Source organism: Dermacentor albipictus, chromosome 6 (genome assembly GCF_038994185.2).
Source record: "Dermacentor albipictus isolate Rhodes 1998 colony chromosome 6, USDA_Dalb.pri_finalv2, whole genome shotgun sequence".
NCBI classification, from domain to species: domain Eukaryota; kingdom Metazoa; phylum Arthropoda; class Arachnida; order Ixodida; family Ixodidae; genus Dermacentor; species Dermacentor albipictus.
The window spans coordinates 44,184,559-44,198,491 of NC_091826.1; the positions used below are offsets into that span (position 1 = coordinate 44,184,559).

At 45.9% G+C, this 13,933-nt stretch overlaps 1 protein-coding gene across 3 annotated transcripts in view; it reads right to left on the bottom strand.

Annotated features, from left to right (window-relative positions):
* HBS1 (translation elongation factor EF-1alpha (GTPase) HBS1) overlaps positions 1–13,933 on the bottom strand; it is a 44,287-nt gene that overhangs the window by 10,016 nt on the left and 20,338 nt on the right. For all 3 annotated transcript variants that reach the window (XM_065423887.1, XM_065423888.1, XM_065423886.1), the window contains 5 exons: positions 12,441–12,553; positions 11,480–11,596; positions 9,975–10,211; positions 1,959–2,132; positions 241–326 (listed from right to left, as the gene is read on the bottom strand). In XM_065423887.1, coding sequence (XP_065279959.1) covers positions 241–326; positions 1,959–2,132; positions 9,975–10,211; positions 11,480–11,596; positions 12,441–12,553 — 727 coding nt within the window. The remainder of the gene's footprint in view (positions 1–240; positions 327–1,958; positions 2,133–9,974; positions 10,212–11,479; positions 11,597–12,440; positions 12,554–13,933) is intronic.

Below are 13,933 nucleotides of genomic sequence, written 5' to 3' on the forward strand. Positions count from 1 at the left end.
ATTTCAAACAGCCTCCTTCCTTGGTAAATATAGTATTGCCACTTTTTTTTTCTGATATGTTGCACTATCTTGCTTCTTTGCACGATTAATCAAGTTCACGGGACAAATCAATAGGTTTCCCGTAGGAAGCCTATTCGTGTTTCATGTAGAACATGTCCCACAGAACAAACTAGCTCAAAAAACGAATTTAAGTCCATTCTGCGAGGCACCACTGTATTGGTGCAACTCTTTTTAACCTACCTTGATCATGTCGACCCCGGCCAGAGTCAATGCCACTTGGTCTCCAGCAAAGGCCTGAGTTACCGGTAATTCATCGATGGTGATACCTGCATGGTTACCATGTGTGAGTTTGTCACTGCAGACAGTGGTGCACTGCCGACTTCACTAGCAGCACAACATACTCTTTTCGGTCACCGTGCGTTCATTTGTGTATGCGACTTTTCTTGCCAGTTCTGTCAAGTGGTGGTGGCGAGGAAAAGAATAACTGCGAGCACTGAGCTGCAGCTAAATTGAACTGTACGCTTTACCAATGTGAATTACTTTCACTTGAGTGTGCTGCGTATTGCTACGAGGAACCGTTACTGTTACACACGACTGACGTGTCTCGACGTGCCATGTTGCATCAGCAACGGTGAAGGAATAGTTTTTCTCTGTAATGCCTACGGTGAATAATTAGCTTGTACATGTGCTCTGAGCTAGCAATTTAATTCTCTTTAAAAGCAAAAATGCAATATGGCTGACTGTATGCCAAATTGGAAATTAACTGATCTCTGATTACAAGGACTCACTAGGAGGTCCCATTACAGTCTTAGACCACAGAACGTCCTCCTGTATATTATTGCCTTGTACTATATCTAGTCTATTAATAATAAAACCTCACAATAAAAATAATAAAACCTCATAATATATCAGCTACTATACCTTAAATTTTTTTGAAAGGAGTATGCAACACCTACAACTGAAATTATGTAAATCTGACACATTTGTTGACAGCCCATCATAATTCGTTACACATGGAGATATACAGCACTATACAGCACACACCTGTTGCACATTTGTGCGAGTACACATCCTCCAGGACTTAAAAATCAGATTCATATGCACAGCGCTTTCTCTCTGGACTTAAACATCAGCCTAACTGATTGATTGAATTGATTGATTGATTGATTGATTGATTGATTGATTGATTGATTGAATTGAATTGATTGCATTTAACATCCCAAAGCAATACCAGAGCTATGAAAGACGCCATAGTGGAGGGCTATGAATTAATTTCAAACACCAGAGGGTTCTTTTAGCTCATCGATGATCAGGCTCAAGATCACACACACGAGTGAAAGCCATAGAAGCAGTGTTCTGGTCTGCGGGCGACCAGCCGACAATTAGAGCGAGTAGACCTATCAAGTTGGTCTGTGCACCTACTGAACAGAATGGGGTAAGCTGGCGCCGTAGGCAGAAAGCACAGAACTATATTTGCGCAACAGTCTAAATTGCCTGCGTCACGCAGTCAAGGTCACACTTGGCAACATCGCAATGATAGACAGCAGATGCTGGGCTGCGTGATAGGTCAACGCGAAACTTCAAGTGGGCTGAACAACACTGATCACAAGTCTGCAAATAAATTAAAAATTTTCTTCACTGTAGGCATTGCAAAATACACTGAACAACTTGCATTCTTGCATGCAAATATCTAAATAACGGCACTTCACAAGAAAGAATCTACTGATTTCAAAGATGAAACTGTTTCCAACTTAGCAAAGGACCTTTCTTTTTCGAGATTTGCCAACTTCTAGTTACGTTATCAAGGTTTTATGCAAATCCCACAACTATTCAAGCTATTCACTTCGAATTGATTTGACAGTATTACCAGACGCTTTGACTTAACTTCGAACCAAGAAATTTATATTTGCACAAGCCTATAAAGTTGAGCACTATATGAAACGAGGACAGCAACTTGCCTTTTACAGTTCCCTGCTCGGCTGCTGGCATCACAAGGACTTTGTCACCATTGGCCGCACAGCCTGCGTCTATCCGACCGGACACACAGAAGCCAGAGCCCTGGCCCTTGAAGACATCGCTGACACACAACCGGAACGGCTTCGACACGGGCCGCTCAGGTGGCTTGAAGCTATCTGCAACAACAGTACAGCTGTCGTTGATACGTTTGACATAACACGCTAGTCACGTCTGAAAACACAACTCAAATCCTGCCTCAAAGTCAAATACAGTCACAACACAAAGCAATGTGCAATCTTCAAGGAACAAAAATCGAATCACAATGGCCTGAGGTACATCAGGCAATGCTCACAACAATGATTTTGCAACACAACCTTATTTGAATGGTTCTGTAGCAGCGATCACTGCAGTCCCTGCCCGCATGTCATCCCCAGGTTGCATATGTTGGCAGTGATTTCCTGAGCGAAACGCAATGGTTCGCAAAGCTAGAAGTTTTGGAAGCAAAGTTATCACGTCCGACTCGTGTAGCAGGACTATGCACCATCAGCTGGAGTGACAACACGCTTGTCGTAAACAGAAGGCAGCACCTCTCGCCTATCATCGTTGCTTTTGTTAGCTTTCCATTACAGGAGGAATAGCTGGGCAGTCATGATGATCTCGGTTATTTATGTTTGCTGCCAAAACAAGGACCGCAACTACGGATGAAACTGTGACTGAGGCTACTTACTGTATCACAGGAAGCAACTTGATACAACAATGATGCACTAGTTGATGGATTAAGGTGAGGTCGAGGAAGCCCCTTCCATCTGCTTTGGCTCCCACATGAGTTTGCCCTTCAGCACGACCACACATAGTTCACATGGCCATTGATGTCTATGGAGATAAGCATGGCACATCCTACTAGCCCAGTCCTTGCAGCAGCCAATGGCCTGCCCATTGTTAGCTTCTTGAGGGTCAAAAACAAAAAATATACAGTACTGTGAACGAGACCCAAATGGTTGCTGCCATATATTTACTGAGCGGTCTGTATGTTTGAAAGACGTGCCAACTTTCTGTTGCTCAGCATGTGCTGCCACTGTGTGGATACAAGGGGTCTTTATTTTTGTTCGCTCTATGGACTCTTGGTTGTCATTCCACAGCATTTTTATGCTGGGGTTTTAACGACCACTCATGCATGCACACCGTAGTTAGTTTTCGTGTCATCTCTTGAGCTGTTTCCGTTCGTTGCGCTTGCAAAAACTGATGTCTATCTGGTTTCTAATCTCTCAAATGGTCACCGCCAGATGCCTGTCCATCTGCTACTCACAGGGGTGTGACTGTATCTGTTCACAGGCAAGTGCTTGTATATGCAAACAATGCCGCCATATACGAACAATGCTGCCATGCATGCATTTCTTTTGTCGAGACTCGCAAGAACTGACTGCCCCTCAGTCCTTGGTGATGGCATGAAGGATTACTGCATGTTTTGACTTGTTAGGTTTTTCTGACAGGCACACAACCATCAAGTTTTCTTGTGTGCACTTACACACACGGTTCAGTTATCTTATGGGTGTGCACGCTGGTTGCTCTGCTGCGAGTGAGTTGAGCTGCCATTGCAGACTACTGCCAAAGTGCCGAATCGGAATATATCTATTTCAGTGGATACATATTTTTCTTCTTACTATAAGCATTTGTGCAAGCCCATGCATCTGCATTCATGAATAAGCAATGAACGTTTACCTACAGAAAATATTTCCTGTCCTTTTATGGTCACTCTAAAAAAATTACGGTACGAATTTTTTGAAGCAGGTCAGTCTGAAGGTTTTAAATCTGCAATTTTGGCCCTTGAGGGGGGGGGGGGGGAGGGTTGCAGTAGGCAAAAGATAAATTGACCCTCAAAGTGTTAAAGGCCCCTGCGGCAACATCTTTAAGGCTCGCAAGGCAAGCACCTGAACCAATCAGAGCTCCATAATGGGAGGAAAACACAAAGGGTGATCATGGGGAGGCAAATCGGGGCACACTCCGTCAACATGTGCCCGCACATGTGGCTTCACCCTTGGAGATAAGGCAAAGTTCAGACGGGCACAATTTGCATGGGTACTACAGGCATCAGATGATACGCGAACAGCGGAGCTCATGGCCAAAGTACAACTGAAGGTATGGTGCGTGCCGCCGAATCATCATCATCATTGACAGGCGCACACATCCGGTTTGATCGCACTGCAGAACGTTGCTCCCACTATACTGCAATATATTTTTGTTTCTATTCTAATTTTCTCTTGATTGAAAGTGAGGGAGAGTCTCGTTGCCAGGGCCAAGGAGGCAGCCCAAGCCAGAGGGTTCCTGGAATAAGGAATCTTCCCACCTAGGGTAAACCGGGACCTGACTCGGATTGCCATTTCAGAAATTAAAAGTGAAAACTCCAAGAAAGCAGAAGCTAAAAATATCATAGAACAGTAACCTCTCACTTGTACGAATGTCAGTTTAATGAATATTTTAGAATAACAAACTTTTAGAAAATCCCCAGCGGGTTTCCTATGCCTTCTATGCCAAAACCTTTCAGTTAAACAAATTTCTGAATAGCAAATACAGTATTTCAGTTGAATGAACTTGACGCTCCTGGTGGACAATAACAATGGCTACAATTAGAAACTGCTGGCATAAATATGGCCTTTCCCCCCTGTGCGGTGAGAGCGAGCAAGAGGAACAGCGTGGCGAGATGATCGAACCCGGGATGCGGACATAGATAGGTCTGTCACTAGCTGGATGTTGACAGCAACACTTCGTTTGAAGACTATGTGCAATGACAGGAAGCTCGTTACCTGCACTGAACTATTTCCAGTATTCCAACTGTTTCCAGCGTTCGTCCTAAAGAAGAGTGCGACGAGAGAATGATGCAATGGCACAGGCAGATTCAGATACTGTAACTCTAACTGAGGCTATAGGATGACTTGGAAAGTTGCAAGGCTCCGTGTCTCAGCAACAGGCTGAGCCAGAAGAAGTGCACAAAAACACAGACTCCAGAGAGCTGTGTTACTTCTTGCACTTCATGAACAGCACGCAAATGAAAATTAGATTTTTTTTTTCTCACAATGAGATCGGCAGCAACATAACTGTTACGCACTTTGTATATATTGATGTACAGTCTGTTTCACACTTAGGGGAAAACTCGGAGCGCGTGGCATCGGCGATGCGGCGAGCGCTGGAGTCGCGCGGTGGAAGCAGCTCGCGCAGGCGCAGACGCTCTAGGGGCGGAGTCGTGATCTGCGCCGTCTGCTACGGCGGCGCGCGCTGGCCGCATTGTCGGGAAGAGTGCGACGGTCAGAGGCAGTGTGCGTATTCCATTGTTACTGCGGGAACTGAGCCGATGTTCCTTATTAAGCGTTATGCAACGCCAAACTCTGAGCTTTCATTGGCCACATTTGAGTTCTACGAACTTCTTTTGACAGCATGCTTCTTTCGTTCTTTCGAAAGACCGTGGTACTTAGTGCGTGCACGTATATTTCTTCGCTGTGTGTGTTACTGTAACACGCAGCGATAAGAAAGGGACACCGAACTGTGTGCGCAATGTGCTAGGTCTTTATTTGGCGCGAAAGGAAAACAGAACACTCAATATAATGACTAAGCGAGTCGAACACGATGAAAGAAACGGATAAGGATAAAAGAATACTTTAGGTTAAGGCATTGAGCTGAAAGTGCTTCTTCTCGACAATAGTTCTTTACACAAGACAGGCTCTGTCAGCCGACAAGGAAATGCACGCGGCACGCTCCAAACATCCCTTAGTACCTCGTCATGTCCCCAGCGGCAGCGATGACAGCGCTTATTCTGGAGGGCAGTGATGTGTAAAGTGACTCCGTAAGTGATGGGTCCATTCGGAGCACGTCCCACTCGCTCACGATGGTGGACCAGAGCCTGTCCTCGGACAAGCCATGCAGAGGATGGCGCGCCAGCGATAATTTCAATAAACCCCAGACATTTTCTATGATGTTGAGGTCCGGGGATTGGGGCGGCCACTCCAGGACAGTGACGCCGCGCTCATGCAGCAGTTCTTGGACAACACGAGCAGTGTGGATCGGCGACCTGTCGTGTTGGAATATGTAGTCGCCTTCCGGGAACGGGCCGTCAAGAACGTGGGGAATGAGTACATCGTCTATGATGGCCCCGTACTTTTCAGCGGTAAACTTGCCTTCTAAGCGTATCAGTGGGCCAAGACCATCTTTGGTAATGCAAGCCCACACGCTTACACTTGTGCGCCCGCTCGCAGCGACCCGTTGCAGGTACCGCGGCATATAGCTGGGACAAGAAAAGAAAGCATCTATTGATTACGGGTATTTTAGGTTAGATAATGAACTTGTCTAATAATCTGGACCAACCACACAGAAGTTCATGTTTACAGCATGCATTGCGAGCACTGACTCGAATCACAAGCGCATGCACTGCCTGCGATGGTGATAATAACAATAATAATATTTGGGGTTTTACGTGCCAAAACCACTTTCTGATTATGAGGCACGCCGTAGTGGAGGACTCCGGAAATTTTGACCACCTGGGGTTCTTTAACGTGCTGCCTGCGATGGTGAAACTTCAATACTTACCGCAATAAGTTGTTCACTCGAGGTGCAGAGGCCTACTTTATTAAGCAAATATATTAGCCTATTATAGTTGCACTTTTTACTTAAGTGGAGAGATATCTTAGCACTGAATTATTTGTCTTCCCAAAGCAAATAAAATTAGGCTGGATCCGCATGCGAGGTAAACGAACTTAAATATTATGAACTACTGTCTTAAATGTATGGCTGAGTAACAATTGCTTCCAGAAAATAACTTACCGTGTTTTGGCAGGGCGCCAAATTCGGTCTCGCTGGTCGCCAGCGGTCGTAAACGTGGATTCATCACTGAATACAACGTTTTTCCATTGTGACACGGTCCACCCTTCATGTTCTTGCGCAAAATGGAGCCGCTTTACTCTATTTGTGGCCATAAGTAATGGCTTTTGCGCGGCTGATCTGCTCCTGAGGCCGGCTTCATTGAGCCGCCGCCTCACGGTAGACCGCAAAGCCTTCAGCTGCAAGCTTTGTCGTAGCTCTTGAAGCGAAGCGTGGGGGGCGTCAACAGCAGCCGCAGCAATGGACAAATCCTTCTCGTGCGTTGTGGCCCTTGGGGGACGTCCGCGAGGGGCATCCTTGATGCACCCTTCTTTCTTGTAGGCCTGTAATATCCTATTGACAGCTTTAAGAGACCGTCTTGTCATCTCTGATATCTTCTTTTGGGTATAGTTCCTAGAACACAGTTCAATAATCTTCAGTCTTTCTTTCTCTGGCACACGGGCCATTAGAAGAAGGCTAACGATTTAGCACCGTTCTGGTCAGATGAAAAAGCTGGAATGAATTAAGACGGACAAGCGCCAGCTTTATTCAGATCAGTCTTGTATCATGTAAACCTTCCCGTGTCTGTAGAGAGCCGCACCGTTCTTCGATCACCAATGAGCGAAGGAAGGAGATGACGCTGCATTTCCTTTTCAAGGTCATTTACTTTTTTTATCTTCAGAAGCTTAAAGAGCGCCAAATCACCACAAAGTCGACCATCGTCATCGAGTCGGACGTGCTGCGAATGAACGCATGACTTACCGATTCAATTTGCAACTCATTGCCCTCCAGAATGAGCGCTGTCATCGCTGCCGCCGGAGACGTGACGAGATACTAAGTGATGTTCGGAGCGTGCCGCGTGCATTTCCTTGTCGGCTGACAGAGCCTGTCTTGTGTAAAGAACTATTGTCGAGAAGAAACACTTTCAGCTCAATGCCTAAACCTAAAGTATTCTTTTATCTTTATCCGTTTCTTTCATCGTGTTCGACTCGCATGGTCATTATATTGAGTGTTCTGTTTTCCTTTCGCGCCAAATAAAGACCGAGCACGTTGCGCGCACAGTTCGGTGTCCCTTTCTTATCGCTGCGTGTTACGGTAACACACACAGCGAAGAAATATACGTGCATGCACTAAGTACCCCGGCTTTTCGAAAGAACGAAAGAAGCATGTCGTCAAAAGAAGTTCGTAGAACTCGAATGTGGCCAATGAAAGCTCAGAGTTTGGCGTTGCACAACGCTTAATAAGGAATATCGGCTCGGTTCCCGCAGTAACAATGGAATACGCACACCGCCTCTGACCGTAGCACTCTTCCCGACAATGCGGCCAGCGCGCGCCGCCGTAGCAGACGACGCAGGTCACGACTCCGCCCCTAGAGCGTCTGCGCCTGCGCGAGCTGCTTCCGCCGCGCGACTCCAGCGCTCGCCGCATCGCCGATGCCACGCGCTCCGAGTTTTCCCCTAAGTGTGAAACAGACTGTACATACTCCATAAATTGCATTTTGCACTTCTGATTTGTTGTCCGATGTGCCGTATGCTGTTGCATACTCTCGTGAATATTCAGTTTAGTGAACTTTCGGTTAAGTGAACTATGTTATATCCTTGGGTTCCTTGAAGTTCACTCAAGTGAGAGTTCACTGTGTAAGGCGAGTAACAATGCGGCAAAACCGGACGAGCGAATCTATCTCTAATAATGACTGCGCTAACTGTAGCACACACACCGCTGTTCCCGTTTCATTTGACCACCAACAGCGCATCCAGTTTCGCCGCACTGTGCGACAATACTCGCCCTGTACTGCAACATTCCAGCTTCTGTTCTTCTTCGATTATTCTTTTCTCGCAGCATTAGCCAACAGCTTCCTGGACTAAGAGAGCCGCCCACCTAGGGCGAAGAAAGGACACTTTCTCGTCGTTTCTTACAATAAACGTTCATTCCTCCTCCTCCTCGCCCTCGAATAAAAAGAGAACCAGCACAGAAACAAAAAGGGGGAGCATCATCGCGCAGTGCAATCAAACCGGATGAGCACGCCTGTCAATTGCGATGACTGGACGGTTCGCACCATGCTTTGGCCACGCACTCCGCTGTTAGCGTTTCATTTGACACCGATGGCACGCGCTCAGTAGAGGTGAAGTTTGTGCAAGTGCTAGCCATGTTCGCCATGTTCCCACCAGTGTGATGGTTTCCGGGGCTTAACCCTTTGAGGGTTTTAGCCGTACATGTACGGCGGCGGTTTTCTGTCCCGCAAGGTCTTTGCCGTACGGGTACGGTTTCAACCCTCCGTTTGAAATTTCGCGCCATAATGACGATGCACGCTTACTGGGAGGTGCTGCCACCTCTTAGGTCTTACAAGAAGCGTTTGAAATTTGTGCTACCTTCTTGGGGAGATAAACAGAACTGACTTCAAGCTTCAGCGCGTCGAGCAGACTGCGGCCACACCCCTTTTGCGGTTTCAGTTTTGCCGCGTGATCGCAACGGAGGCGCGCGAAATGTCATTTTTCTCTTTGTCGGCACTCTCTTGCAAATGCTGTGGAAGTTGATTTCTATCTTGATTGGCACTGCTCTTAGCTTGTTTATAACCGCCGCTCGCGGGGTATTCTCGCTCTCAGCGGCAACGCGGTTTCGGTTCCGCCGCAACGGAGGCGCGCGAAACGTGATTTTTATCTTTGTCGGCACGCTATCGCAGGGGCGGCGGAAGTTGATTTCTATCTTGATTGGCACTGCTCTTAGCTCGTTTATCACCACCGCTCATGAGGTATTCTCGCTCTCTGCGGCTGCGCGGAGACTCGTGTTTCAAGGAGTACCACACTCTAAAATACTATTGAACATATTGCAGTTCTGAGTGATGCCGACACCAAAATACTGTTCCCTAATTTTTTTTACTATTTATTCCGGACTTTATACATCTTGTACATTCAATATCTGCAATAAAATAATTTGACCCTCCGGGAAAGTTTTCTTCAAAATAATTCGACCCTCAAAGGGTTAAGCTTAGCAAATTACCATCAACCCGTGCGAGTTGGCGACACCTCAATTTTAACACATCACAGCTATGAGTCGAAGCCACTGACGTGCTCACAAGAACAGCATGGCCATTTAACTACTGCAGAAAGTGTAGTACAATGAACCAAAGCAATTGAAAACCAGATATCAGAACAACGGAGCACTAATAAACGTACCGATAACATCAACGAGGCAGGGTCCCGTGTACCACTTGGTGAGCGGTGAACTGGACTCGGGCTTGGTGGTCAAATTCTCGCCCGTCAGGCCGCTGCAAGGCACAAAGGTGAAGTCGGACTCCCGATAGCCAGCCTGGCGCAGGAAGGTGCGCAGCTTGGCCGTGATTTCGTTGTACCGCCCCTCATCCCAGGACACGTTGTCCAGCTTGTTGATGGCCACCGCAAGCTGCGACACACCTGAAAAAAGAAGAGAGAGAGAGAAAGTTTGTTCTTTAGTGAGACGAGCAGCGTTTAGCTGGTGCATATTCGCCCAATTTCCACTATGTGGGGATATGGATAAAAACAGAGAAAGGCCCAAGCAGGTGGGTGGAAGAGTGAAAAGAAATAAAGAACAAAAGAGATACAGATCTTGTGCTCTTGTCGCAAGGCTTGCAGTACAGGGTGTGTAATCTCGGCACTTATTATGAAGAAAGCATTTTTGATGAGTAGGGAAGAGTGACACACAGTGTGAAGAGGAAGGCTATTGCTTCAGCCACAAGAACAAGACGTTAAGAGCCTTGCACTGTCTTTTTTTAAAGGTATGCCGAGGAACCAGCACCCTGCTTTCACAACAAAGAGCCTCGGTTGAGCTTTTTTGCATTCAAAAGCTATCAGATTTGGTCATCTCTAAGTTTTGCAGTTAAGGAGAGATGTACTCATGGAAAGAGAGAGAGGTATGTGTAGCCTGCACAATTGTACCAGCCCACACGTCTTTTCTTGTGCCCCCTTCCTTTTGTTAGCATTCCAGACACATGCTGATGAGGATGATCATGCACATTCAAGACAGATGTGCTTACACCCGACTTGCAATAACTTTCAAGCATGAGGCTGAACCCTTGCATATGCATGCGGTTTGCCTTGGCTTCATACTCTGTCGGCCTCATGCGAACATGGTTACACCGCATTTCATACACAGTGAGAAACACTACGAAGGATGGAGAGACTTCTCTTACTGCTCACATTTGCTACCAAAAAATAGTGCTCCACGTAAGAAAGTACAGCTGTGCACCATGAATTTCAATGCAACACAAAGTTCCATACTTTCTTTTTTGTGTTGCAAAAAAAAAAAAACTCTGTAATTATTACACGGAAGGCGTTGCAAAGCCGAACTTATTCGCCGTCGAAGAAGCGGAATGACACGATTCGGCGACCAGTGGCCACAACGCTCCGCTTCTTCTCGCAGCCAAAACATAGTATGTAGCCTGGTGGACGCATAAAAGTGCACAAATAATGCGCAATTTGACATGACCTTTAGTTCACAAATTTAGTTGTAATATACGAAGTAGTTATATTCCATAGACAGCATCGCAAATCAAAGCCAACTGCACTGCGAAAGGGATGAAGCGAGACTTCCACGATCGAACTGCGTGTTTGCCCAACTTGCGCAGTGTCGCCTACCAAGTGCGGAAAGAAGCATGGTAAGAATAGAGCACCTCGATTCCCCGGACTTCTCGTTCAATGCTTACCTAGAGACCGCACGAGCAAGGTGTGCTCCCTTGTCTGCCCTCCCGTCTCAAAACCAGTTTCGAATTCACCCCGTGTAGCATCGACCACCAGGATGGCCACGTCCGCTTGGGCAGCACCTGCAAGGCCAACACGAATGTGAATTTCCCAAAATTATAGCAAACATGCAGTATAAAAGAGATCTCGCAGGTTTTAACAAGAGCATGCCAGGGAGAGGACAAAAGAAGGCGGACACGACACAAGTGCTAATCCTGCAAGTACACAAACCAACAAGCCAACTTGTTAGACCTGCAAGTATGATGTATGAAATAACTAGCCCAGCAATGCATTCTCTTAAGAAAAATCTCACGGCATGTGAGCTGACAGTCTGGCTGCTGGAAGTTAAGCCGTTTCTCATTTGAATTTGAACACTGAAGTTAGAAATTTATATTTCGTGCATTAGAATGACAAAAGGCAGGCAGCAAACATTTAGAAAAAATTTCCAATAAAGCTTATCACAATGTATCAACGACTTTTCTCATAAACTGCCAACATATCAAGACATTGGAGGTTTTGAATGGTTCTTTTACCTTCTTATTTAACAATCATAGCGGTGTGAAGTGTTGTCACAAAATACTTGGACTATTTTTGCGCCACGAAAGGCAACTGGCATGCCTTGGGAAGCACGCTCCATAAATAGCGCACAGAGGCCCAACCTACGATGCAACATGCAGACATTCACAAAATATAAGGGAGATCCATGCTTATCTGAAGCACCAAGTGTACAAGTTAGGCAATTATAGTGACTGACGCCCAGATTTCCAAGTTTAGCATCGGTGCTTCTTTTTCTCCGTGTCAGATATTTGTTGTCGAGAGTTACAATTAGTGCAGAAATTAGAGCAACAAAATGCATTGGGAAAACTTGGAAACTTGCAAGAGAAGTCCTACGCCAAGAGCAGTAATAACTTGGAAGACAAGACATACCTGTGATCATGTTTGGGATGAAGTCCCGATGACCCGGCGCGTCTAGGAGGACAATGCTTCTGTTGGGTGTCTCAAACTTCGCCTGAGCCACGTCCATGGTGATCCCACGATTCCTGAGACAGAGCAGGTGAAAAACGGAGCGTCAAGGTCCTTCTGTTGCAGGACCAGACTCTCTAAAAAAGTGGCGACAAGTCCAGTACAGCATGCAATAACATTATGACTGTGCCACTTTTTTCCAATGACTGTATAGACAGAGAGTACAAAGAAAGAGAGAGATGGAAAGAGAAAAGTAAGCAAGGTAACCAATTGTACCCTTTCATTTCTTGGCCATGCCATAATGTTTTTTTAATTGTGTACCGGGAATAAGCTTACAATGTGCTACGGTGAATAAAATTTCTCTCCGAAACAGAATGTACGCATTCTCAAAGTGAGCTCAGCCTCTACATGTTATCAGAATAGTTGAGAACATGGAAATTCCTGTGAACGGGTGCTCCTACATTGCGCAAAAGCTCTGCAATGCGTCCTTTTATGTAGCCAATTGTAACATTTAAGAGGGTTCTTTAGAGGGTTCCTCATTAGGCCCTCCCTGAAACTTTGGTTATACACTAGAAATTTTAAAGTTCCATTCTAGGAAGGGTTCTACCCCAAGTATTTTTCAATTAGGTTTGTTATATTTGTTATATTATGTCACACCACCGTACTGCAAGGAGGTGAGCTTTACTGCCAAGAAAGACGCTCTCTTCCTCTGCCTCGAGTAGCACTCTCAAACAACATTCCTTTCCTGCCTTCTCGCATACTGGAGCACAGGAACAGTGTCACAATGCCATCAAGAGACCTGTCTCTTTTCTTTATATTGCCTTCTCTCTATGCTGCGCGGCGCTTTCTTTTTTTGTCATCTGAATTGGATAATTCATCGCAGTTGCAGCGTCATCGATAAAGCATACTTGTGTGGCCCAGTTCCTCATTAGCTATCAGCAAGGAACGATGCACTTAGCTGCAGCAGCTGTCACTGCCCGCATGGTTTTCAGTTACTTAAAGTTCAAGTGCAGAGCGATAAACCATCCAGTATTCTTGTTGCTACTGGGTTGCATCCCTTCAGTAGTCACATGCCATACCCAGTGACATTGCAGGCAGTTTGCCTGACCTGAAGAGGCGTTTATGTGCGTCACTTTGACTTGGCTCCCTCGAGAGGAAGGACATGCAGGAATTTGTCTGAAATTCAAGCTGCCTTCCCGCCGTAGAGCGGTTTGATACACTGAAGACGCAATCATCAGTGTACAATCTATGCACTGTGGTTGTCTGTTTGAAATGCTTAAACCTGGTGAGGGGCTATTTAAGCATTAAAAAGCATAATGCAAAAAAAAGTAATAATAATACTAATAACTGACTGACACAAGCGAACACTAAACAGTGAACTGTTCAGGTTTAGTAAACTTGTAAACGCGAAGAAACCCCTTACTCGGGCACGTCTGGGCTATGCCTGAAGGCATTGT